Source organism: Fusarium coffeatum (assembly GCF_003316985.1).
Source record: "Fusarium coffeatum strain FIESC_28 chromosome Unknown BRIP53273_contig_121, whole genome shotgun sequence".
Classification (NCBI taxonomy): Eukaryota; Fungi; Ascomycota; class Sordariomycetes; order Hypocreales; family Nectriaceae; genus Fusarium; species Fusarium coffeatum.
In genome coordinates, this window is record NW_022157914.1 from 658 (window position 1) to 25,670 (window position 25,013).

At 49.1% G+C, this 25,013-nt stretch overlaps 10 protein-coding genes across 10 annotated transcripts; 4 read left to right on the forward strand and 6 right to left on the reverse strand.

Moving 5' to 3' along the window:
* Positions 1-235: 235 nt before the first annotated feature.
* FIESC28_05580 (uncharacterized protein) lies at positions 236-2,176 on the reverse strand (the record flags this gene model as incomplete). Its single annotated transcript, XM_031159725.1, has 5 exons — positions 236-748; positions 802-1,546; positions 1,596-1,672; positions 1,733-1,775; positions 2,043-2,176. 5 exons carry the CDS (start codon positions 2,174-2,176, stop codon positions 236-238), a joined length of 1,512 nt encoding a protein of 503 aa, XP_031016177.1.
* A 385-nt stretch (positions 2,177-2,561) lies between these two features.
* FIESC28_05581 (uncharacterized protein) lies at positions 2,562-3,515 on the reverse strand (the record flags this gene model as incomplete). Its single annotated transcript, XM_031159726.1, has 7 exons — positions 2,562-2,671; positions 2,718-2,820; positions 2,869-2,913; positions 2,965-3,144; positions 3,205-3,300; positions 3,364-3,417; positions 3,486-3,515. 7 exons carry the CDS (start codon positions 3,513-3,515, stop codon positions 2,562-2,564), a joined length of 618 nt encoding a protein of 205 aa, XP_031016178.1.
* Positions 3,516-4,055: 540 nt separating this feature from the next.
* Positions 4,056-5,203, forward strand: FIESC28_05582 (uncharacterized protein; the record flags this gene model as incomplete). Its single annotated transcript, XM_031159727.1, has 2 exons — positions 4,056-4,781; positions 4,829-5,203. The coding sequence occupies 2 exons, from the start codon at positions 4,056-4,058 to the stop codon at positions 5,201-5,203; spliced, it is 1,101 nt and encodes a 366-aa protein (XP_031016179.1).
* A 246-nt stretch (positions 5,204-5,449) lies between these two features.
* Positions 5,450-7,207, reverse strand: FIESC28_05583 (uncharacterized protein; the record flags this gene model as incomplete). The annotated part of the gene is made up of 3 exons (XM_031159728.1): positions 5,450-5,507; positions 5,557-6,907; positions 6,976-7,207. 3 exons carry the CDS (start codon positions 7,205-7,207, stop codon positions 5,450-5,452), a joined length of 1,641 nt encoding a protein of 546 aa, XP_031016180.1.
* Positions 7,208-8,074: 867 nt separating this feature from the next.
* On the forward strand, positions 8,075-9,850 carry FIESC28_05584 (uncharacterized protein; the record flags this gene model as incomplete). The annotated part of the gene is made up of 2 exons (XM_031159729.1): positions 8,075-8,347; positions 8,396-9,850. 2 exons carry the CDS (start codon positions 8,075-8,077, stop codon positions 9,848-9,850), a joined length of 1,728 nt encoding a protein of 575 aa, XP_031016181.1.
* Positions 9,851-11,221: 1,371 nt separating this feature from the next.
* Positions 11,222-11,591, reverse strand: FIESC28_05585 (uncharacterized protein; the record flags this gene model as incomplete). The annotated part of the gene is made up of 2 exons (XM_031159730.1): positions 11,222-11,409; positions 11,465-11,591. The coding sequence occupies 2 exons, from the start codon at positions 11,589-11,591 to the stop codon at positions 11,222-11,224; spliced, it is 315 nt and encodes a 104-aa protein (XP_031016182.1).
* A 464-nt stretch (positions 11,592-12,055) lies between these two features.
* Positions 12,056-13,180, forward strand: FIESC28_05586 (uncharacterized protein; the record flags this gene model as incomplete). Its single annotated transcript, XM_031159731.1, has 1 exon — positions 12,056-13,180. The coding sequence occupies one exon, from the start codon at positions 12,056-12,058 to the stop codon at positions 13,178-13,180; it is 1,125 nt and encodes a 374-aa protein (XP_031016183.1).
* A 211-nt stretch (positions 13,181-13,391) lies between these two features.
* Positions 13,392-15,008, reverse strand: FIESC28_05587 (uncharacterized protein; the record flags this gene model as incomplete). The annotated part of the gene is made up of 1 exon (XM_031159732.1): positions 13,392-15,008. One exon carries the CDS (start codon positions 15,006-15,008, stop codon positions 13,392-13,394), a length of 1,617 nt encoding a protein of 538 aa, XP_031016184.1.
* Positions 15,009-16,255: 1,247 nt separating this feature from the next.
* FIESC28_05588 (uncharacterized protein) lies at positions 16,256-20,378 on the reverse strand (the record flags this gene model as incomplete). The annotated part of the gene is made up of 4 exons (XM_031159733.1): positions 16,256-17,982; positions 18,029-19,494; positions 19,548-20,085; positions 20,141-20,378. The coding sequence occupies 4 exons, from the start codon at positions 20,376-20,378 to the stop codon at positions 16,256-16,258; spliced, it is 3,969 nt and encodes a 1,322-aa protein (XP_031016185.1).
* Positions 20,379-22,574: 2,196 nt separating this feature from the next.
* Positions 22,575-24,917, forward strand: FIESC28_05589 (uncharacterized protein; the record flags this gene model as incomplete). The annotated part of the gene is made up of 2 exons (XM_031159734.1): positions 22,575-24,686; positions 24,738-24,917. The coding sequence occupies 2 exons, from the start codon at positions 22,575-22,577 to the stop codon at positions 24,915-24,917; spliced, it is 2,292 nt and encodes a 763-aa protein (XP_031016186.1).
* Positions 24,918-25,013: the final 96 nt, after the last annotated feature.

Genomic DNA, 25,013 nt, shown 5'->3' on the forward strand with positions numbered 1-25,013 from the left:
AGGCCAGTGCGTCAGGACTTAAGGGGTTCAAAGAACTCAGGGTATTCCTAGTCCAAAATCTGTTAGGCCAATGGAGTCGAGCATGTATTGGCTGTGGTCAGAGCACGGTGTATGCAATATCATATATTTTAAGACTAAATAACATGAGTACTATGGTCGCCATGCGGAGATGCTTCGGCATGCATGTTCAAGCAAACAAAGAACCATCTGATCACTAACTCTACCATCCATGACCTTACAACTTAGCCTTGTGCTGTATTCTAGCACCGGGGTGAAGTCTCTGGACTCCATAAGCCTTCAACAGCTCATCGGTCTTGGCTCTCTGCATCTTAATCGTGTTGGTAACCTCGACATTGCGCTTGTTCTCGTTGCGTCCCATTTGCTGCAAATGCACCTCATCGGGTCCATCAGCAAGTCGCAGTGTTCTAATACCAGCCCACATGTACGCCAAGGGAGTGTCCTGAGAAACACCAGCACCACCGTAGGCCTGAATAGCGCGGTCGATAACAGTAAGGGCTGTCTGGGGAATGAGGACCTTTGCCTCGGCGATCTCCTTGAGGGCCTTCTTGGCACCTAGCTCGTCCATCTTAATTGCTGCGTTGAGGACGATAAGACGTGCGGCGTCAATTTCAAGACGAGACTTGGCGATCCATTCAATGATGACACCGTGCTCGCGCAGGAGTTTACCGAAGGGCTTCTTGGACTCGTCGTTGACTCGGAGGAGCATCCAGTCAAGAGCGCGCTCGGCCTATCATATGGTTAGAATAGGCCATTGTAGTATGAGGATGAAGGTAGACTTACAGCACCAATGCTGCGCATAGCATGGTGAATACGGCCAGGTCCAAGGCGACCCTGAATAATCTCAAATCCTCGTCCCTCTCCAAGAACAAGGTTAGAAGCAGGCACCCTCACGTTGTTAAATGTCAGGTGTCCGTGACCGTGAGGCGCATCATCGAAACCGTAGACCTTGAGCATACGGTTGATAGTAATACCGGGTGTCTCGGCGGGAACCAGAATAACGGATTGCTGACGGTAAGGGTCCTTGTTGTCGGGATCCGTCTTGCCCATGACGATGTAGATCTGGCATCGTGGGTCACCAGCACCACTGGACCACCACTTCTGACCGTTGAGAACATACTCGTTACCCTCGCGGCGAATGCTCAGCTCAATGTTGGTGGCATCAGAGGAAGCGACCTGGGGCTCGGTCATGAGGAAAGCTGAGCGAATCTTGCCGTCCATCAGAGGTCTCAACCACTGTTGCTTCTGAGCATCGTTACCATACTTGGCCAGCACTTCCATGTTACCGGTATCGGGAGCAGAGCAGTTACACGCCTCAGACGCGACGGATGAGCGACCTAGCCACTCAGCCATGAGACCGTATTCGAGGTTGGTCCAGCCGGGAGACTCCTTGTAATGACCCTTGGGGAGGAACATGTTCCAGAGACCAAGCTTGCGAGCCTTCTCCTTCAAGTCCTCAATGATAGATGGGTGACCTTCCCAACGGGCATCACCCTCGCCAGCAAGGGCTTCTACCACAGGGTCGGCACTATGTAAGGTTAGCGATGAGTTTGCGCGAGCGCGAAAGAAGCACTGACGGGATACATTCTTCCTCAACGAACTTGGCAACGAGGTCAAGCTGTTTCTTGGCAGCATCGCTGACGCGATTGGCAACCTGGACCGTCTATGTTAGTCTTATTCTCATCACGTAGCATAAAGGGGCGATTTCACATACAATGGCTGGGATTCTCGCCGACATCGTAACGTTCTGAAGTCGACTTGAGATGATGATTATAGTGTAGCGTAGTAAGGGGTAATAGTGTTCACGAGTGATGACGCAGGGTGTCTCAACAGCAATATTCCAGAAAGTGAAAAAGACAGGAACAAAGGAGGAATTGGCATGAGATATGAAGAAATAAAGTACAAGCTACAGTAATTAATTCTACCCCAGGTTTGTCCAGCTCCAAGTTCTCCGCACATCATCGAATGTTCAGGCGATGGAGCCGAGGTTCGCGGTTGATGACTACACCTTTTGGACCTCTCACGGCTCGAGAATGACAAGTGGGTACTCTAAGAATCCGGGGTATCGGTCGCTATCATTGGGAGCGCTCCGCAGGCCTCGGAGCTGAGTGGGTCCCTTGCCTCGGGACTTTGATAGCTCCAGCTTCAAGCTTCCCATTATGGATAAAGGCTTGAAATGACATTCATAATGGCTCGACTTTCCTCAACTTGGGGCTTAATAGCTTTAGCCTCTCGGCTATGATCCGACAGACTTGACTTCTCGATTGTAGGGGATCACCAAGTTTAACCATATCTATGGATATCCAGTATGCAACATCACAGTCACCAAGAGTTGAAGCAGACTTAAAAGAGAGAACTCGCATCCATGTATGAACACCTATGAGAAACAAAAAGACTAAAATAAAACCCGGGTTGCCTCAGAATGCTACATCCAGGCAATATCAATAATCGACCAGAGAAGTACCTCCTCTTAAATAAACGCTGTTACACGTCTCTGCCAATCCAAGCAGCATTAGGCACTGCTCATCGTCTAGTTTGCTCCTTCAACAAGCACAGCCATCGCGGTCGTTCTCGATGTGGATGTTAATCGGGTCATCGAAGTCACCGCTAAACTCTTCGGACTCTTCTTGGGCCAGGGCGTTACGAGCAATGACTACAAACTGTTAGTTTCTACACATCCATCGAACAGGAGTACTAACCCTCAAAAGCCTGATCAATGTTGATAGCCTCCTTAGCACTTGTCTCAAAGTAAGGAATATCGCCCTTGGACTGGCAGAAAGTCATGGCTCGCTTGTTGGAAATCTTAAAGACGTTAGATCGCTTCCAGTACATCGATTCCAGTTAACTTACCACTCGCTTGCTCTCCTCAACATCAATCTTGTTACCAAGCACGACCTGGACCTTGCATTAGCACACTTCCATCATCGAAATCAGTAGACCACTAACAAATGGGAAGTTGGGAGGGTCACGAGGAGAAGCCTGGATGAGGAACTCGTCTCTCCAGCTGTCCAGCGCCTCGAAACTCTTGGCATTGTTCACGTCGTAGACTAGAACGCAGCAGTCGGCGCCTCGGTAGAACGCAACACCGAGTGACTGGAATCGTTCTTGACCGGCGGTATCCCAAAGCTATCCAAAACAATCAGCATCGCTGTCCCTCAGACTCGAATTTGTGTTTCCTTGTCCTACCTGCATGGTAACTTGTCGATCATCGACCAGGACCTCTCGAGTTAAGAAATCGGCACCGATGGTAGCCTTGTAGCTTGCGCTGAACTTCTTGTTGACCTATTGTTACAAAACGGTATCAGTTATGGCCAATTCTAGTCGATAATCGCTGGAGGTGCGTACATATTGGTTCATCAAGCTGGTCTTGCCAACACCGCTATCGCCCAGAATGATAACCTATTCCACTCTAATATCAATACTCAAGGTTCCGGAAGATTCTTGGCGGTTTTTGCATCGCATCGCACCTTGAGAAGAACCTTCTTTCGTGAAGACATGGTGAATAATCGTTTGTGAAAAGGGAGCGTTGCTCAATGACGTTATCTCGTGCCTTCAAACCGCAATAGTCGAGGCGTCGAAGGTTAACCTAGCTTCTCTGGAAGCCGGACTCCTCTATTGTTCGAAGCGCGGTATTTCTTCGTTAAACGACAGACCCGCTGCTTGCAGTTAATCTGGCACAAAAGTCCAGTCGTGGATTATCGGGTTCGCAAAAGGTTTGTGTTGTTTGGAGATGGCGGCGGTAGATGACGGTGGGCGGAGGTACCAATGTCGCAGCCTCGTCGGTCGCTCGAGGTGATGTATGTGGAGCTAGTCTGTCTTGAGCTTAGCGCTATGCATAAGTGAAGTGTGGGTTCCAAGCCACTGGTGGTTGGTCTTGTGCAACTCCACGTGACATCATATGGAGCTCTTATCATGCGACTGAGCTTCTAGACCAGCCATGATTAAGGGATGCTTTCCTAGGGGCCATTTTTGGTGAGCTTCTACGATCAATGCTCAAGGCCTCATGGATGTATCACCGAGGCTAAGACGGCTGAACCATGGCGGATGACGGCCTTCTCGACAAGGTTCATGCTCTGAGTGACCTCGAGCTGGCCATACTTCTCTGTCTAATTAGTCGCGAACATTGCCTTGTCAGCATACCGTCTGAAGCGATCGACGACTTGATACAAGAATTGCAACTTGTAGCTGCAAAGACCTTTGGTCTCAGCTGGGTTGTTGTCGACTGTACTCCATCTACAACCCTCGAAGACTTCGCCTCCGCTCTTCTCCTGGGCAATCCGGCTTCTCCTTCTAGCCACTCGCCTACAGCGTTGCGCAACCCCGATTCATACTTCACATCGAGGCCATCGACATCGCATCCGCGCGCACCACTCAGTCCTTTTACACCCGGTGGTGCTCCTGCATCTCAAATAGCCAATGTCGTCCTCGCGAAGAACCTGGACCGGGCACCACAAGCCGTCCAGATCCAGGCCCTAGAACTCTTACGAACCCGTCGCATATTTACACGAACCTCTGTACAAGCTGCCCCAAAACAATTTGTTTTTGTCCCGGTATTAGAGGCAGCCAGCGGAGGCGAGGCTCGTGTGACGGCACACTTGAACGACTTTTTATATATAGCATATTGGCATAATCCCGAGGATGGCTTCGTTAACTTAGATGAAGCCGATGGTGGTAATGATGCCGATACCGCGTCCGCGGGAAGTGTCGTAAAAAGGGGCCCTGGGGAAGACACCACCTCAGCTCCGCCCCTCATTGTCGAGGCTGTATGTTACCTCTTCTTGCTTATAAAGATATAACTGACCCATTACAGAATATTAGTTATCTTGGTACACTTAGTAAAGAGGTTCAGGTAGATGTGGAGGTCACACGCTACATGATGAACATTGTTTCATTCCTTCGTATGCACCGGGCTGTCGCTGGAGGCATCAGTCCTACAGCCACAAAACACTTCGGTCAACTCATACGTTGTCTTGCTGCTTTGCATGGTTTAGACTTTGTAACACCAGCTCTTGTCGGCCTTGCTGCACCGAAGGTTTACTTGCATCGAATCCAGCTGACTCCCCCTGAAAAGGAGAGGAGTATGCAATGGGGTAGCAAAATAGAAGCAGTAGAAGCATTGCTAGAGGACATTGGTCCTGAAGAGGTTATTGAAGATGTCATGGGCATGGTGACCGCGCCGGTATAAGGCGGGTACCTGGTATTAAATAATTCTATAATAATCTACACGTCATGACAAGTCGAGGACCCCAGTTCCCCAGAAAGCCAGTCCGAACTTGCATTCTAGTCCATCTTAAGTTCATGATGCCGATGGTCCATTGCGATGATTTTTGCCATATCCCAAAAGTCGTTGCCGTTCTAAAGAACCGGTCTAATAGTAAAAAGAAAAACGTCATGCATTTCCATTCAACGCCTAGCATCCTGTGGTATATCTTTAAGCAATCTGGTTGACCTTGCAAGACCAGCCAGAACCGCTTGCAAGAAGAGGCAAACTGCAGAGTTGTTAGTAGGGGTTGAATCTTATTAATAATGGGAACATACCTAGCACCAAGGCACCAGCCAAGCTCGTTACCCTTAATCTTCTTTGCAATCTTGACTTCACGGTCAATAGGCATATCATAACCAGTGTGGAGAAGGGCCATCATGAAGTTGAGGTCCAGGCACCAGTCAGGTCGGTCTTCGAGCTCCTTGATCGCATCAGGGACAGCAGTGAAAACATCCCAGGCATTCTTGCCCTTGCAAACAGTCTGGGAGAGATCGTGCATCTCACGGAGGGTGAAGGAGTCGGGCATGCCAAGGGGCTTAGTGCGGTCGAAGAAGAAAGAGAAGATGTAGACATCCTCCTTGCTGAAAGTCTTGGACAGTAGAGGCTGATGAATACCGTTGAAAGAGCAAGGGGCAAGAGCGCACTTCTCATCCTTCTTGAGGATCTTCTCAGCCAGGTTGCGGCACTGAGCGGGAGCGGGCTCTGTGGGTCCCTTGAAAGTAACAAGAGTCGGGGTCTGGTCACCCTCGACGGTGACGTTGACAGCCTTGCTCATTCCGGGGGCAATGCAAGGGTTAACGACAGGTTCCTTCAACCAGCTCTTATCACCCTCCTTGGAAGCGACGAGGTCCTTGATCAAAGTGGCGTGAATGGCCTCGCGGGCAGCCATCAGACCGTAACCCAAGTGAGAGTGCTGGTAAAGCTCAAAGTGACGACCACCAAAGTCGAGGTTATACTTGTGATCGCCCTCAGCAAGCTTCTCGGGCATACCACCATCAGCGGCACCCTTGAAAGTAGGCTCGAAAACAATCTGAGTAGATCCACCACCGAGATCAAAGATAGCGGCAGTCTCGCTCTTATCGGGACCGCCAATCTTTCCAAGAAGGTAGTTTGTAGTGATCCAAGCAAAGACACCCTCCAGAGAGCCGTCCATGATAACGACGCCCTCGTTCTCCTTGTCGACAACAGGGAAAGGATAATCTTGCTCGAGGTGTCGTCGGACTTCGTCGAGAATAGCACCGGCAGCTTCGGCTCCGATCATTCGAAGACCAGCAGTAGCCTTAACAGCAACGGGAGTACAGCCCTTGAGCTTATCGGGAACAGTGTCCATGGCAACCTTCAGGAGAGGATCGAGAGTCTTAGCAGCAGCGACGGGGTCACCCTTGTACTTGCTCAGACCGCCAACGGGAACATCTGTCATCTTGAACTCCTCGCCCTCGAGCTCGGGTGTAGGACCGCAGTTGTTGAACTTGTAGACGTGGATTCGAGAGCCAGTGCTGCCGGCATCGATCATGAGAACATACTGGACAAGAGGCTTGCCCTTGTAGGGTGTTGTGCATCGAGAGCTAGTAGGAGAAGAAATCGGGGCAGGTTCACCATTGTTGCTACCTTGGGCGGGCTGGGTAACTGTGATATTGTTAGCATGGAGGCATTCCCAATCGATCAATTGCTGCTACTACCTCCACCTGTCGTACCTTCATGATACACTTCGACACCCTTGGGGGAGATAAAGTAAAAGAGGGTAACGATCGCAAAGACGATGGCGGCAGTCTTAATCCACCTCGTCCGCTGGGACTGTGACATCCAAGATTCCTTCATCCTGCCAATAACGCCTTGCCTTTTAGGCTTGAACTTGTATCGGTCTGGTTTCTCGTGGGGATCGAAGCCAGGGAACTTTGATGAAGACGGTGATGTGGGTGTTCTCATGAGCGCGGGTCTCGCGAGAAGGGAGATAAGATTGTCTTTAAAGGGCCTGGACTAGGTCGAGCATGGGAGGGTCCCTTCTAAGGTAGGGGGGAGGGAGTGTCTTAGAGTAGGGTGAATTGGAGTAGAAGGAGACTGGAGCGTGGCAAAGAAGAATTAATTTCCATTAAAAAAGGGATGAAGGAAATGGCGGTTGTCGAGACAAGTGACAAGCTGGCAATGCTGCAGATAACAATGAGAAAGGGGGGTCGTATACTTTTTTGGAGGACACGGAAATGGTTTGGTTTGCATCTTGTAGCCAATCTGCATCCAGAACCACCCTCACCTCCACGGCCATGGCGATGGTGCCCGCCGCATCTGCATCTATCAGGGGCTGATCTCCCCTAGAAAAATGTTGCAAGCCCCTGAACCTGCAAAGCAAAGACTCGCCTAATTTTAGACGCCCCACTCGATAGATCGTCAAGATGCGACAAGACAAGACGGCATTTGATGTCATGAAGTTTGAGAAAGTGTTCAGTCAGAGGACGAAGTCATGTAGGTTCTGGATGTGAATGCCGTATCAATTACTCTCTTTCCAAAATCACCCTTTCTGAGATCCTTCTCATCACTGTAATCATGAGAAGATATAAATTTGCCGCCTACGTAGACCTTTGTATCTGCGCCTCCAGAATGTTCCAGTCGTACGCAATGTTGCCTGCTTCATTGTAGTAATAGATAACTCAGACTTGATCTGCCTCTCTTCAACACCAATCAGAACAACATTTACTTGCGTCTAACCATCATCTACACATTTCACCATTTATCAAACGTCCTCTTCATAAATAATTTGAGCACCAAGGCGCATTGCATTGACCAGTCGGTGACGAAGAAATGGATGTGCAACTCTATGTCTATGACCTCTCAAGAGGCTTGGCTCGTCAAATGTCTATGGGTATTCTGGGCTTCCAACTCGATGCCATATACCACACTTCAATAGAACTCAACGGCAAGGAATACGTTTACGATGGTGGCATTATCGCGATTAGACCAGGCTCGTCACACCTTGGTCAGCCACTCCAAAAGATTCCTCTTGGTACGACGCATCTCCCTATGGATGTCATTGAGGAGTTCCTCGATTCTCTACGACCCATCTTTACATTAGAGGTATGAAAATCTGATATCTCATTTATGACTAGATCTGACAATGCATAGGCGTATGACTTGTTTCATCATAACTGCAATAATTTCTCGGACTCCTTTGCAAACTTCCTACTAGGAAAAGGCATCCCTGAACACATCGTCAAGATGCCACAAGCTGTTCTTGACTCTCCCATGGGTCGGGCTTTATTGCCACAGCTTACTCAAGGAATCAATGCCGGAAGACAGAATGGCTCTATTCTCGGGTTACAGCAGAGCTCTCAGACGCCAGCTCCAGCTCCAAAGGGTGGCGTCAAGAACATTACCAACGCGTCTGAGTTTGATCGTTTGATGACCGAGGCAAAGAACTCATGCGCCGTTGTTTTCTTCACATCAGCGACATGCCCTCCTTGTAAGACGCTCTACCCGATTTATGACCAACTCGCAGAAGAAGTTGGTGATAAGGCGACTCTCATGAAAGTCGACATTTCACAGCCACAACAAAATGAGATCGGAAGTCGGTATTCAATCAGTGCGACTCCCACCATCGTGACTTTCCTTCATGGTGAAGAGGAAAATCGATGGTCAGGGGCTGATCCAGCTGCCCTTCGAGGCAATGTACAGCTTCTTGTCCAGATGGCCCACCCTGTCCATCCTCATGAACGACTTCGCCTTCCTACATTTGCGAACCCGAACGTAAAGCCAGTCCTTTATACAAAGGTTCCCCCATTGGATAAGCTCATGGTGAAGATGGGCTCCGAGGTCGCTGGTAAGCCAGAAGTCAAAGCTCTGAAGCAATATCTTGAGGATCGAGCGAAAGACGGTCCCTCGAGCGCGGTGATTCCTGATATGGGCCATTTGGCAAGTCTGGTAAAGGAATCGGTCATATCATTGCCTATCGATATGCTCTTTACTATTGTGGACTTGTTCAGATGTGCACTCTCAGATCCCAGAATCAGCGGCTTCTTTGCAGAGGAGAAGGGTCACGAAACCGTTCTTGCGGTACTAGAGTTTGTCGCTCAGAAAACGGAGTGTCCCTACGCTTTGCGTCTCGTCACACTTCAGATGGCCTGCAACTTCTTCTCAACACCTCTATTCCCTGATGAAATCATGCGAGACAACTCGTTACGAGCAGCCATCATCCTTCTCGTCTCGTCTAGCTTCTTGGATGAGAGCCACAATAACGTAAGGGTTGCAGCTTCATCACTTCTTTTCAATTTGTCATTGGCAAACCGAAAAGCCAGAAGTAATTCAAAGCCGACTTTGTCTGGAGATGATGAACTTGAACTCGCTGCGTCCGTAGTAGAGGCCATATCCCTGGAAGAGAAGTCTTCGGAGGCATTACATGGGATGTTATTGGCTCTGGGACACTTGGTTTATGGTACCAAGCTTGATGGAGAACTGCCAGACCTTCTTCAGGCAGTTGGCGCGCAGGATAGCATTCTGGCTAAGAAGTCGAAGTTTCCTGATGAGAAGCTCGTTACGGAAGTTGGCACTGAAATGCTGGGCAAGGGGCTCAGAAAGCCCTAGGTAAGCTGACAGCGGTGTTGTTACTATAGGGTTGTATTTTGCTGTTGCTAGATAATCTCATACCAAGCCGGTCCTAGTTGAAAATAGATCGTTTTTAAGATCAATCTCACCCGACTACCCTATTCTTGGGCTACATCTGTTAGGCCATCCCGTTTTCTGATGATAACCAGATGCAGCTCTACAATATTTGACGGATTGCAGAGAATCTTCTTAAGGCTCTGTGTGAAGTTTGATTTAATGTAGCAGGCATACCATTGACGACGTCCTTTCAAGTGTGCGAACGAAGATATTCGATTATGTTGGGTAATCAAATCTGCGTATAAGACTACTGGTTGAAATTTTCAGGCGCATGGGTGGGTACTGATGGTTATTGTTTAGCACGAAGCAGTTGCTTCTGTGCCTGTTTTGATATATCAGACATCTCTCTAGAAGCCCTTCAAATCATAAAACCATTCATCTGAAAACATACTTAAGGCATCTCAGTATTCCATTCGTTAACCTAGAGCAATCCGGTCGTCTTAGGGTAAGCAGTCTGGCAGTTTGACATCCAGTCCCACTGTGCCCACTCCCAACCACCTCTGTCAGACTTTTTGGTGGAGCGACCCATAGCCTGCTGAATAATCAGCCCTCAGAGTAGCCCCACTCGCAGATTTCTCACGGGTATATAAACTCGACTTTCTCCCGATCTCTTTTGTTTTTGCTCCTTAGATCAAAAAGCAATTTTTAATTGTTTTCTGAGCCGCCACGACCTTCACCCGGCCTTTATGGCTAACTTCTCACGGTGTCGCGTTGCCTTTCCCATTGCGGGAAACGCTCAGTAGATTATAACCCTTGGATATAGGAAAATCTTCGCCAGCTTCGTTGTTTCGCAACGGAATCTGTAGGCGTTGTATTGCCAAGAAGGGGGGACATCTCATCATCCTTAAAAGGATTTTGATATTTACCTAGTAGCTTATTGCTCGCGACTAGTTGAAAGTCTGCGTGTCTGCCTGCGTAAATGTGTGCTGCTTGATTGCTGTGTTGGACTGTCAGCTGTGAAATGCAGATTTTGCACCTCTGTTTTTCGCGTTGCTGCGCCCCACCAATGCTCTCTCTCCACGCTTGGCTTTTAGGCTTATGCTGGAAAACAGCCATGCGGACCAAGACGAGACCATTGGCAAACTTGTGATGTTTAAGCTCATGAGGCTCAAAAGTCTTTGCCGACTACCAGGATAAATAATCCTTGACGCGGTTAACGTTGATCATCACGGCACTTGACAGTGCAACTTTACGTTCTCAATCAAACATGGAAAATCGTAAGTTCATTCAATCGTGTTCGCGGATACCCTATTATACAATGCCATGAATCTCCTCCACAATAACCTGGCGTGTTTACTCGTCATTTGGATAGTTTCCCAAAACACCATCAAGACCCTGACTTCTGTGCTGGTCCCTTACAAAGTCCTCAATCTTGTGATCATGATGGGGTCGCTCGGGAGGTCCTGAAGGCTTGTCCTCTTCCTTGGGAGGGCTCTGACGAGCGGGCAAGACCTTGGCAGCTGCAGGGACGTATTCTGTGACTGAATGCCTGTTAGTCTTGGTCTATTGCTAAGATGTTCTCTGAGAATGACCTACTCTTCTCGACAATGGGGTTGGGCTTCTGGTTTTCCATCTCTCGAGTCTCGTCCGCAGCCTTATCAAGCTGCTTCTTGAACGGCTCGTCCTGGACGCTGTTGTTCTTGCCTGATTCTTGGGATGTCATCATTGCTGTTTGTAGAAGTTGTATTTTCCTAAAGAAGACTGATGTGCCGATGTAAGCGATAATGATCCAAGAGAAAAAGAGGAAGGTGAATATCGTCTTTATTGATGGAAAGTAACTGTAACTACCGTCATTTCCTTGGCCTTATCCCAGCATTGGCATACGCAATTGGCGTAAATCAATGCGCGTCCCTATGAAACTTCAGCTGTCAACCAACCCCGGACCTCTCACAGGTGACGTCAAGTCACAGACGGCGGGGTGTTGTCCGATAAGGCCCGATAACGGTCAAAAGTCTATCTTATCGGGCCGCTCTGATGGGCTGACCATCACCCAACAATTACTATAGTAGTTACTGATTTAATTGTTTTTGTCTACCGCTGAAGAGGTATTTTATCCGGAACAAATCTTTTGACGCTGCGGTCCTTTTTCTTAGTTCAGGTACTCGATAGAATCGCAAGAATAGCAAGATGTCGCCGATTCCCATCACCATCGTTACCGGCTTCTTGGGCTCGGGCAAGACGACGCTCATTCTCAACCTCATTCCCCAACTTCGCGCCCAAAACCCAGACTACAAACTCGCTCTTCTAAAGAACGAATTCGGCGATCTCGCTGTCGACTCGCAACTCGCAGCCAACTCTTCTATCTCGGGTGTTCAAGAACTCCTCAACGGATGCATCTGCTGTAACCTCGTCGGCCAACTTGGCCCCGCACTTAAGGAACTCGAAGACACCGTCAGCCCCGATCGAATCGTTATCGAAACCAGCGGCTCTGCTTTCCCCGCGACTCTCGCTCTCGAAGTGAACCGTCTTGCGCGCGAGTCTGGAAAGTACGTTCTTGATGGTGTCATCAGCGTTATCGACGTTGAGAACTGGAAGGGTTACGAGGATACCAGCTACACAGCCCGCATTCAGGCGCGCTACACGGATCTTATCGTTTTCAACAAGTGGGAGAATGTCAGCATGCTGCGATATGACGAGTGTCTCGACCGGGTTGGTGATCTGGAGGTGGACGTTGCCAAGGTCAAGAGCGACAAGGGCAAGGTCTCCATGGACTTGGTCTTTGGTGTGGATGGTGGTTTAGCGCAAGAGTTGACAGAGGCAGATGTCGAGAAGACCAATGGAACCAACGGACACAGCCATGAGAACTCCAATGGAACAACAAACGGCCACTCACACAACCACCAGAGCGAAGTCGAGGTTCTTTCAGTCGTTCTCAAGGCCGACCCCTCATCACGCATCAACACCGAAAAGCTCATCGCGTTCCTCTCCTCTGCGCCCAAGGACGAAGCCTACCGCATCAAGGCTCTCGTCTCACTTTCCTCCCCACCAACAAACTCAGACCCTGATATCCCTAAGCCAGAGCCTAGCGCATCGGGTCGCTACATCCTCAACTGGGCGTTCGGTCGCTGGACTTTCACACCCGTGGCGGAAGCTCTTAAGGAGCACGACTCAAGCAGTGATGTTACATTGCGCATGACAATAATCTTTGCGCGGTATGAGAGCAACAAGTGGAAGAAGAGACTCGAAGCTGGAGGTTTGATAGAACTAGAGGGCGGCGATTCAAGTGGATTGACCGTTACTAAAACCCTATAGAGTACAAGGATAGAAAAAGAAAAAGAGTACTTAGATTTAGACGAGGGAAAAGATGTCACGAAGAGATGGTTATGAAGAGACATAGACTCATGATTGAAAAAAGACGCTTGTCGCTACCTGACCAGGGATATAGAAAAACAGAACCCGCTACCTAGAATTTTACATAAACACATGATACAGTCTTTTTACATAATATCCTTTTATGTGACTTTCAGATCCATCCTGGACCTGGACAGACTGGGCTTGGGACGAAATGCAAACCAGGCATTGGGTCTTGAGTCTCGTTGCCAGGTCCAGCATTGAAGTTTTGCTCGTCAAAGTAGTAATCGGCCCAGTCATCTTCATATACATCGTCCTCGGGAGTTTTGGGCTTGATCATCCAAGGATCGTCAAATGCGGGACTATCATCTGACTTGGCTCGGTTCTCGACTTCTTCTTGGAATCGCTTGAATACCTCAGGTGTCGATAGCGCTGACATGGGCGTTGGAGGTACAGAAGGACCAGTAGCGAGAGTCTTGACAGTCTCAGCTGTGCTACTACTGCGAGATCCGGGTGATGGTGGCGGTGAGATTTGGTTGGCTTCTGGGTCTGATGTAAGAGATGCCGATGGACGATGGAGCTTTGCGATACTGTCGAGGGATTGAGGGACTAGAGGTGGAGGACGGTTGTACCTCTTGACGGTTGGTTTATGATGAAGCCTCGAAAAGTTAGGGCCACTTTCGACGGGGCTCGCTGGCATAGAGTCATTGTCGCAAATGGAGCAAGTACCAGACCTTTCAGCGATTCCAGTGTGACACACACGACACAAAGGATCTGAGGCGCTATTTTGTCGAACATGGACTTGCGCAGTAGATGAGTGAGTTGGATGTGAGTTGAGGGCGTCTGAATGAGGTTTTGTTGAGGAGCGCCTCACGACTACTGTGTGGACAGAAGGTTTGCGCCGCTGAGAGTCCTGTGACGAACGTCGAATAGCAACCATTTGAACTGACGGTTTTCGCATAGGCCATCCTGACGATGAAGCATTGCTGGGTCGTGGTGATGAGAAAGGTGAGACACCAGGCGTTTGTGTGTTGTCTACTCGTTCGAGCCTGATGGTTTTGGCCTCGCTGATGACAACTGGCGAAGGAGCTGGTTCAGTTGCCAAGTTGAGGTCATCGACAGCCAAAATACTTTTTCGAATATCTATCGGCGCTCCTGGTATTTGTAGTCCATCCGGTGTTGTCGTGGGCCCTGCGATATCTGCATTTTCAAGTGCATTGGGTTCTTCTTGGGCTGGTGTAAGTGGCCCGTAAGCAGATTTGAATTGACCGATGAAAGGTCCAAATGTTAATCTTGACGGCTGCTGTGCTCGAGGCTTTTCAGTCTGAAGCTGTTCTGGCCGAGCTCGTTCTGACTGAGATCGTTGTGGTGGAGATCGTGGTGATGGCTCTGGTTGCTCTATCCGAGGCAGCTCAATCTTGGGTACTTTTATTGTGAAATATTCTTCAGGCGTAGGCATTGGCTCTGGCACTGGAGATAATTGGTTTTGATGCTGATGATGGTATTCGTGTCGTCGATGTATATGTATATGATCTGATAATGACGCCTTTCTCATGTTTGTAAGTGTCTTTTTACAATCTTCGTCGCTGGGAATCTCGGCTTCAGTGATCCTCCTTGTAGGACGGTCAGGAAAATGCTTCATAGTAAAGTCGTTTTTTGTCGACGAAGAGTTTGTCTTTGCCACCGACTCTGAAGCTCTTCTAAGACCCCGGAAACTCAAATTCCGGGGTGAGAGCTGGTCCCGCCAACTGCTCATCTTGTCGTCGTTGGTGATGGTCCAAGAAGGCATCGTGACGAGCGAAGAGGTTGGGGGGGAAGGATAAGAACAGGGCTTGTCCGAAGACCAATGTCTCAGAGATAAGTGAACAAACTCTTTAAAAAACCTGATTTTAAACAGATACCCGGCCCTCTGCTTATAACAAACCTCGGATTGGCTTGTAAGTCCCCTTTTTTGCCCAGGCTAAGTGGTGTCAGGTTGGCGGACTGGAATGTAAGTGACTGATAGACGGGAGGGGTCTTGGTGCTTGACAGGCCTGAAGACTCCAGCGGCTGGTGTTTCTTTTTAGGATAGAGTTTATCTTGGGTTAAGGACCTGCAGAGCAAAACCTTGTTGGAAAATAGTCGAAATAGTATACGCCGCGTCTTACCTATGGCGGCTCGGAGGTTCCGATGACAACGCTAAGTAGCAACCAAACTGTCATTTGTGCGGGGGCTGACTCCATGGATGAGGTTTTTAGCCTTGCGTAGTACATACGTAGTAAATCGACAAGACGTCAAAGATGGTGGGAACACGGCACGGCTCACCACAAAGAGTTTGCGTCCCAAGAATGCGGTTTGGGTGACACCAGATTGTGCTTGGACTCACACGAAGTTAGTATCTCCAAGGCAGAAAGAGACACCACAAAAGAACCCGACAAGTATGAGCACAAGCCAGGTTCAATAACTAGCTGTTACCAAAATTAACCAGACCAACCTCTTGAATCAATTCTCACTTTAACGAGAGACTGAGAAAAGAGACAAGACGGCGTGGGGGGAAAGCCATGTGGCCCATGAATCATGGTACCAAGCCACCAAAAATTAACGCCTATCCACAACCAAGAATGTATATCCAGAACTTCAGAGACCATTCCAGTGGGTGTTGCCCCTGTAATTCTAAGAGAGCTTGCAAGAATTCACAATAAACTATATCGAGGTCTTCGGACAAAATATTTGTTGGCTCGAACCTCGGTTCCTGTACCTGACAAGCTTTCTCAAAGCGGTTCCTGGCTAGCAATCTTTGCCCATTCTTTGTTGGCCATGACTCGGCTGACGCCATATTTTGTTGGAGACATTGTCCTTGGTGTAGTGGGTGGTAGAATGACTGGATGACTGGTAGTATTTCGCTCACTTAGACCCGTGCACTTCGCTAGATAGATCCATGCTCGGCTAGCTGTCAATCATGGGAATATTGCGGCTTTGTTAAATTCATTGCTTGCTTTGTGATTCATTTATATCGTGTATGGTATCTGTTGGTTAGGCTTGCCTATACCTATGTATCTAAAGATTGACTGTTACTGTCATGTTATTGCTGAGCACCAACAACGTGGGTGGTAGCTCATTGCAAAGCAACTCAACATCAGACAAATACTGTATTGTCGCTGCTTCGTCCAAACAAGTACCCTCTGTGGGAATAGGCAGAGTGCTGAGAAGCACAGCTGTGTCTTTGGAATGTTGACGCATCAATTCGTTGACAATGAGGTGCTGAGCTCTGCTTGGCAGCTCGTTGAATGACAGCTCTAACCCCTGGGGCGTGTATCCGGGTTCCTGCGCCTCCTCCTCTAAGTGCGAGCTTAATCGGTATCTCTCGAGCATTTCGGGTATCTGCTCACAAGATTCGCCGCCGTATTGTGTAGATCCTCGAGAACTGCGCCGCGAATGGAATCGGGAATGATGCGCCGAATATGGCTCGTAGTCAGGCTGCTCCGCAAAAGAGATTTTCTTGCTCTCGATCTCGCCAGCCGTTGCTTGAGAACCGGCCCGAGGTGGATAGTTGCCCATGGAGGACTGCCTTGAATAGCTTGGTCGATACGCCCCGGCTTTTGGTGTTTCTGAATCTGTACTAGACGGCGGCGCAAAGCTAATCGTGGACCCTTCCGCCTCCGAATTGACAATCTTTGTCTCGGGAACTGGACGGCTGGAGAACTTCACGGCCGAAGATTGCCTGGAGAGAGTCGGCCTTCCTGGTGTTGTCGTACCACCGCGATACGGGCGCACAGTATCTTCTCGCGAAGGGCTTGCCGGGCGTGCACGGGATAATGCGTCCGCAGGTCCCAGCGAGTCTCGCGAGACAAGAGAGGGCATATCTGCAGGGGCAGAGTCTGTACTGCCTTGCTGTGGCCTTTGGTTCGTTTGTTGAGAAGCTGATGCAGTCTGTGATGTTTGCGCTCCTCCAACACCCTTCACCGTTGCAGAAGATGACATAGTGCCGTACGATGTAGAAACGGCATCCCCAACGGTGTCAGACTTGGAACGCCGGCCAAAACCTTCCCAAAAGTCACCACGAACTCTGCCGTTCTCATCATGAGAATCTCCACCCGCCAGTAAAGGTTGATGTACCGAATCACTCGGGCCGATGCTGGCGTCATCATTGTTGTCCTGTTCCAACACAGAGCTATACCCCATCTCCTCATCTTCAAGTAGATCTGTCGGGGAATCTTCTGTTTCGTCGTCCTCGCTACTCGTTTCATCTAACGCATCGTCCTGCAGATGGTGTGTATGGATCCCCATACTGACACCCATTTTCGACAGCATCCGAATAGCCGGCCGTCGTGGCAGCTCGGGAACATCCGTTGTGCTTGCGCGTCGGCGCTCATATATCTCCTCATGTGGGTTGTACAAACCGGGTCTGCCGGATGTCGAATCGTAAATCTGTTCAAGCTGATCCAGCTCCTGAGTCGAAGTCATGTTATCTGCGCGTCCTCTATACATCTGAACATCATCCCACCACTCTTCGTTTCGAAGTGTATCGTTGACAACGATTTCCCAATCTATATCGTTCCCAATACCGTTGACAATGATTTCATAAGTGTTCAAACTGCCTGACGACAAGCAGAATACGTTGACTTGTGCGTCGATTCGTAGTTTTTCAAGAAGTGCCAGTACACGGGCATGTTCTTCGTGTACCTCGCTCTCATATTCCACAAACACCATAACTCGTACTGTATATACTTGCTTCCAGAGTTGGACGCTGTGAAGGATATGTCCGAGTTGAAGAATCAGAGTATCTACAACGGTTAGTTTGCAAATGGCTCATCGATATACCATACTTACATGTATCAAAATTTGTGGTGAGTAAGCTCTTGCCATCGGATGTTACTTCAGCCGACATCTGGATAGGCCACAGGTCAAGGTACTTTTTGGTGTTCTTTCCGTCCTTTCTAGGAGTCTCTAGCGCATCAAAACCACAACCAACTGCGATGTTGAGTCGATATCGCAGGGCAAGATCTTCTAGAATCGTTAAGTACTCCTTGGGCGACATCATGTTCTCGGTACGAATGACATCAGTCGGGAGTATACCCTCCATAAGTCTAGCTGAGGTATCTCCTCGCTTCCTTCGCGGCCTCTCAGGTGCCTTGCCATTGGACTTGGGTGGACGTTGCATTTGCCTCGAAAAAGATACCGGCACATCAGGCACACGAAGTCTTGGGTTGGACTTTCGCAGTTCATCCATATTATAGAAGCCAAGCACAGCAATGTTTGGGCGCATACCTCCAAGTCCAGCTGACAGAATCAGATTTCGAATGCCCCAAGTGATAGTAGGGGACATTGTCAGCTGAACAAACGCCTTGATCTTGGAGAACTCGTTGATGTACTTTGTCCATGCGTGCTGCTGTAGTCTAGCCTCATGGACTCCAGAGTTGAAATCATCAGTTACAATGACATGGCCTAGGATATATAGCGAGCCTTTCTTGAGTGCGTTGCAAAATTGGATCAGCCTAGTTTGTCGACGCGGATTATTGATGAGCAGTATAATGTGTGGTCTCCAGAACTTGATGTGTTCTGGCCTGAGACGTAGCAAATACTTCCTGACTTGATGGTAAATCAGATTCTGGCTCACATCACCCCAATGTTTAGGAGGGCTGAGGTAGTGAATGAGCAGGAAGAGCATGACGAGCACCGTAATGGCCACTGCGGCATAGGTAACGTCGATGAAGAACATAGCAAAGCCGGACAAGATACCGGCAAAGAAAGCGGTCTGCCAGGTGAAGAACTTGAAACTCGGTCGAAAGTTGGGTGCGGATCCAACTTTGAGGAGGAAGCAAGCAAGATTCATGACGAAAAATGTCATCTGGTAACCCATGGAGATGAAGGTAGCGATCTGGTTGAGATCAGCGAACAATGCCAGTTGTGCAATGACATAAGTCAAGAGTAAAGCATATATGGGTTCATCGCCATGCTTGGTGCCTTTGCTGAAAAAGCCAAGACCAGGAAGAAGTCGGTCTCTCGAGAAAGCCTGGAACAGCTTTGATGCACCGATGAGACCCATCAGAGCCGAGAAGAAGGTGACTGCGCATTCACCGGCAAGGATCACCGGCTGAGATAGGTTGATGATTGAGATGGCATTGTCATTTGCCAGGAAGGATTCATGAGTGGTGCTCGCAGCGAGAGAAAGAATCACGACGAAGTAGATGATAAAGGTCGTCAGCATTGCCCAGAGCGTTCCGTGGGGAATTGACCTGCTAGGGTCTTTGAGATCGCCAGACATGGAAGCTCCAGCAAAGATACCCGAAGTAGCACTAATGCACGGTTAGTACGGGGTTCAATACTAGATTGTAAGTCAGGCTCTTACGGAAAGAGAATGCCAAACAGATCACGGAATGTCTCAAGACCTCTGAACTGAGGGCTATTCAGATGAGGGAGGAAGTTATCAGTCAGTGTATCAAGGCTGATGCCAGTGAAGTGAATGCCAAGATCCTCATCACGGAAGGGAGTCTTGAAGATAGCAGAGACCGGAATGCTGACGATGGCCAGGCTTAGAATTGCAAGCAAGGCGTTGGATGCTCTTGAAAAAGTAGCAGACCCTAAGAAGCAAAGTCCGGTGCAAAGGAGCAGAGCTGCCGTCTGGAGGAAGTAACCCGTCCAATATCCTTCTGGAAAAGCTGGACCTAAGTTCAGTCGGATACAGTCAATGAGACCGACGACGTTCATGCTTGCATTGAGGACTTGAGCAAGATAGAAGAGAATACCGATTGAACCACCAAACTCGGGACCTAAGGACCTCGAGATGAGGTAATAGGCACCACCACCTTTGACTTCGCCATTGGAAGCGATGGCGGATAGTGAGAGGGTCGTCAATAGGTCAATGGAGTATGCAGTAACAAGCAATCCTGGGCAAGATCAGCTCTTTGTTCTTCAACTTACAAAGCCAACTCTGTAGCTTACCGAGGATGCCCACAAAGCCGATTTTTCCAATGATGAGACCGAAACGCAAAAACATGAGAATACTCATGATATTGAGAAAAACAGGGATATAGACACCCGAGATGCTGCCCAGCTTGTTGCTGTGGCGTGAATCCATTGTGACCGAGACTCGTCCACCATGGGACTCGGATACACTGTTTCGTTGACGTTCTCCTCCATTGTCCACCCCCTTCACATCCGACTGGTGAGGCGTTGTCATGATGCAGTCGTGAGAAGAAGTCAGTCAGTCAGTCAGTCTGCTATGCTAGACGAGACAAAGACAAGACGAGGGGTTAGAAGTAGCGAGAATAGGCCCACATGGGAGACGGTGAAGGGATGAGACGGTGAGAGTCTCGAGAAGTAGAAGTGGACAAAGTGAGGCTTTTTGAGAGGAGAAAGAGAATAAGATGATAGACGTCAATGGATGATATTGTCTATGGTATTATCCCAGGGCCATTTAGCGATTGGGTAATGGGTCGTTAATCCTCTGTCTGCCAAGAGAATTCCAAGCTGAAGCCTCCCGCGTGCTGCATGTTGAGTGTGGTTAGTGTGGATAATACGAGGGCATGTATTCGGCAATCCGGGCAAAAGAGTCCTTGAGGACATACAAGACAAACCAATCAAGGACGCCACAATATGCCCAACAGAGACATTCATGAACAGATCTGGGGCTTCTGTATGAGTAGCTTACAGAAGGGGTCACCCGGAGCCCGAGAGGAGGAGGAGGTTGTAAGAGTGTCACTGCCTAAGCAAGCCTAAGCCTGGGTGTAGTGGTTTCAAGGGTCCATTCCCCGCTAAAACTTCATTCCAGCGGGTCATAATGATACAGTACTCGATCAATCTCCTACCTTTCTAGGCATATAAATCCCAATTCCTAGTCAGATAGTATATCTATCCTCAACTTACGATAGCATCCCCCCTCATTATGATAGTCCTCTTCATGACTCTGTTTGTGGGGTAGTTGGATCATGTGCAGTGTTGGCTGCAGTTAGCATGTTTCTGATGGATTATTAGTGAAGCACAAGTGCAGCATCGCATCGCGATAGGCGCTGCGGGTGCTACAGAATGACGTAGGCCATGGCTATTCGGAATCCACTCTTGAAATATCAAGCTTCTGTTCTGTCGCTTCAGAGCGGAGCAATAGTGGACGCTATGTTCACAAGATGATCTTCAATACGGATAATAACTAGGAAGACATATGGAGGTAGTGGAGGTAAAGTAAACAAACTGACAACACATCTGCTGATGTTGCAACACCATGAGAAATACAAAGATCGAGATCTTTAGCCGAGATCCCGTTGACAAGATATACCTGACTCTGGAGTATCACTTCACATGTAAACATGCGCCTCATCCATCTGACCCCCGAATTAAAAGGGTCGTGACGCCCCCCCACGGAGCGTGACTGGAGAAACGTGCCCGCTCCGCCGCACCAACTGACGGGTAAAGCCAAAATATCAACCTCTGGTGGTGCAGTGTCGAATAAGTCAAGCTGAGTAATAATGCCTACGACGTCTTATGCATATGTGACGAACACAAATCCCCAGATGGAAGCATGAACTTGTCTCAAATACTATGCAGCTCAATCTTTTGTCTTCTAAAACAAAACACAACTCATTTCACGCCGCAATAAAACATATGCACACGACAAATAACATGTCGATCACTGCTCACAGATACCAGCATTCTGACACGTTACATACCCATATCTTGAAAGCCAATAGAGTTATTGACTCGGCCGTTACAAACCCGAGCTGGTAGGTCGTAACACTGACCTCGACCTCCATCTAAAGATAACGATAAGGTTGCCCGCAGACGCCGGTCTTCATTTCTTCACTTGCCGATAGATATTCATAGGTTGAGGTTCCTTTGCTTTTTTAGTGTCTCCGCTGTCTCTTCAACGAAGTCCTCCACTAATAGCCTAGCCCGCCTCGGCAACTGCCCTTAACCTTAGTCACCAGACCCCAGAGCCTGGGTCTCCCTGCGCGAGCGTCTGAGCTTCACCGTTCAGGGCAGCTATAAGCCCAGCCGACAAGCGACAGGCGACAGGCTGCAGGCAGCATGCACAAGCACAAGCCCTTATCTCACCTACCTACTTCCCAATTCAATCCAATCCTATCCTATCTCTCTTCCTCCAACCAGAAATTCCATCAATTGTTTCTGTCATCCGACCACTCGTGACTTCTTCATATAATCTCCGTTCCCCGAGACTGTTTCTCTATTCTTTGTCGTCATTCTTTTTTGTCGTCTAGTTCTGCAGCTTCTTTATTTTTGACTGAAGTCTCGTTGCTGGGCATCCATATAGTCGCCTACATCTGCATCTGCGTCATCACCGCTCTGCGCGACTCAAAACTATTATTCTCAACACCGTACATACTATGCGATAAGGCTTATCACACCTTCAATCGACTACAAGATGGCTTCTCCGTCGAGAATTCCATCGGATCAACCTCCCAGGTCCTCGTCACCTTCGAGCTTCCGACCCCGATCGATTTCCGCTTCGGTCCCTCGAGCAGATTTGACGGCGCGTCTTGCTTCTCCCATTCCATCACAGATGGGAACTACACCTCCTGTTGGGGGGACCCCTCGCCCTGATGCTTCGCGTGCCGATAATCTTGAGGAACTGAGCCAGTTGCCCGGAACCGGGACCAGTATGCAAGGTCCTGGTGTGTCTGCTCTTGCTGCGGCCCTCTCCAACTCTTTGGGACAATCTCCTCCACGCCACGGTACTCCTGCTGCTCGCGTTGGTACTCCTCCAATCCGTTCGCAATCTCCTCTCTTGGGTGCTCGGAACTCGGGGACACCGACCAACTATGGCTCCTTCAACTCACGCTCTCAAAATGCGCTGGGCACTAGCGCACCTTATGAGGACCCTGAGATCGTTAAGCGCCATCTAGTTCAACCTACGGATGAGAACCCGACTTCGGAAGAGTCCTCGATCCAGGGTAACACAAAGGGCAAGCAGCCAGCTGAGATTGGCGGTGCTGGCTTGAATGATGACGAATTCTCAAGTTTGCGCCTGCAGGGCGGTGATGTTACTCGAGGTATCTACAAGTGGACTGAGCAGGCCGAAGCACGAGCAAAATACAACCGCAGCAAGAGTTTCGATCTTGGACGACCCGAGCCCGAAACGGACGTACTCGACATCAACTCGATAAAGGTCCCTGGTGGTTTCCGCAGAAATCATCTTCGCCGGTCCGTGCAAAGCCCAGGCCCCCATGGCCACCTCGAGGACGGCCATAACTCTCCAGCACCCGGTCAGCAAAGATTGTTCACGTCGAGTTTCCTCGAATTCTTGTCGATCTATGGACATTTCGCCGGTGAAGAGCTCGAGGAGGATGACGAAGACTTGGGTCCGAACGAGTACTTCTCATCTGGAGAAGACACCGACGAATACAATTCCGATGATGAACGAGAGCCCATGGAAGACAGTGCCCTGTTGACACCGTCAAGGCGCAGACGTAAGCGCAAGGTCCGAGGTGGCAGCGGCAACAATAGTCCTTTTAACGCAGCTCTACTGTTGCTCAAGTCCTTTGTTGGTACTGGTGTCCTCTTCCTGCCCCGAGCCTACCTCAACGGAGGTATGCTATTCAGCAACATGATCCTCTTTGGTGTCGCCGCCCTCAGCTACTACTGTTTCGTTCTTCTTGTCAAGACGCAGCTCAAGGTTGGTGGTTCTTTTGGTGATCTGGGTGGTGCTTTGTATGGCAAGAAAATGCGCACTCTCATCCTGGCCTCCATTGTCATCAGCCAGATTGGTTTCGTGGCAGCTTACACTGTCTTTACGGCTGCCAACTTGCAGGCTTTTGTAAGGGCTGTCTCCGACTGCAAATCCTCCATCAGCATCCAGTGGCTCATCCTTATCCAAATGATCATCTTCTTGCCTTTTGCTCTTCTGCGAGACATTGGAAAGCTGGCATTTACTGCTCTGGTCGCAGATGCTTTCATCCTGATTGGTTTGGCTTATCTTCTCTACTACGATATCTTGACTCTTAACCAAAATGGTATTGCCGATATCATTATGTTCAACAAGAAGGATTGGACTCTGTTTATCGGAACTGCCATTTTCACGTTTGAAGGCATCGGTCTTATCATTCCCGTCCAGGAGTCGATGCGACATCCTGAGAAGTTCCCTCGCGTTCTTCTCATTGTCATGATCATCATTACAGTCCTCTTCATCGGCATGGGTGCCATCTCATACGCCGCTTACGGATCCCACACCGAGACCGTTGTCCTGCTCAACTTGCCTCAGGATAACAAGATGGTCAACGGTGTTCAATTTCTGTACTCTGTTGCCATCTTGCTGTCCACACCACTGCAGATCTTCCCTGCCATCCGTATTGCCGAGACAGAGCTTTTCACTCGCAGTGGCAAGTACAACCCGTGGGTTAAGTGGCAGAAGAACGTTTTCCGTTTCTTTGTTGTGATGCTGTGCGCATCTATTGCTTGGCTCGGAGCCGACCATCTGGACAAGTTTGTTGCGCTTGTTGGTAACTTTGCCTGCATTCCTCTTGTCTTTATCTATCCTGTAAGTCAAAACACTCATTGTTGATGAGTTGATTACTAACAATTCTCTCAGCCTATGCTTCACTACAAGGCCATTGCCCGTACGAAGTTTTGGAAAGCTGCCGATATCCTACTCTGCATCTTTGGATTCGTCGCAATGGCGTATGCGACAACTCTTACTGCGATGAGCTGGGCCACTGCTGAACCCAAGCACCCCGGGTACTGCGATCAGAAGGGAGCCCCAGGATTTTAAGATAATGACTTGTTCATCGTCGATACGTAATGGGGAGTACGAATGGAGAGGGGGAAGAGCCACAAGGCTTGGTATAACATTGTTCTGAATAGGATT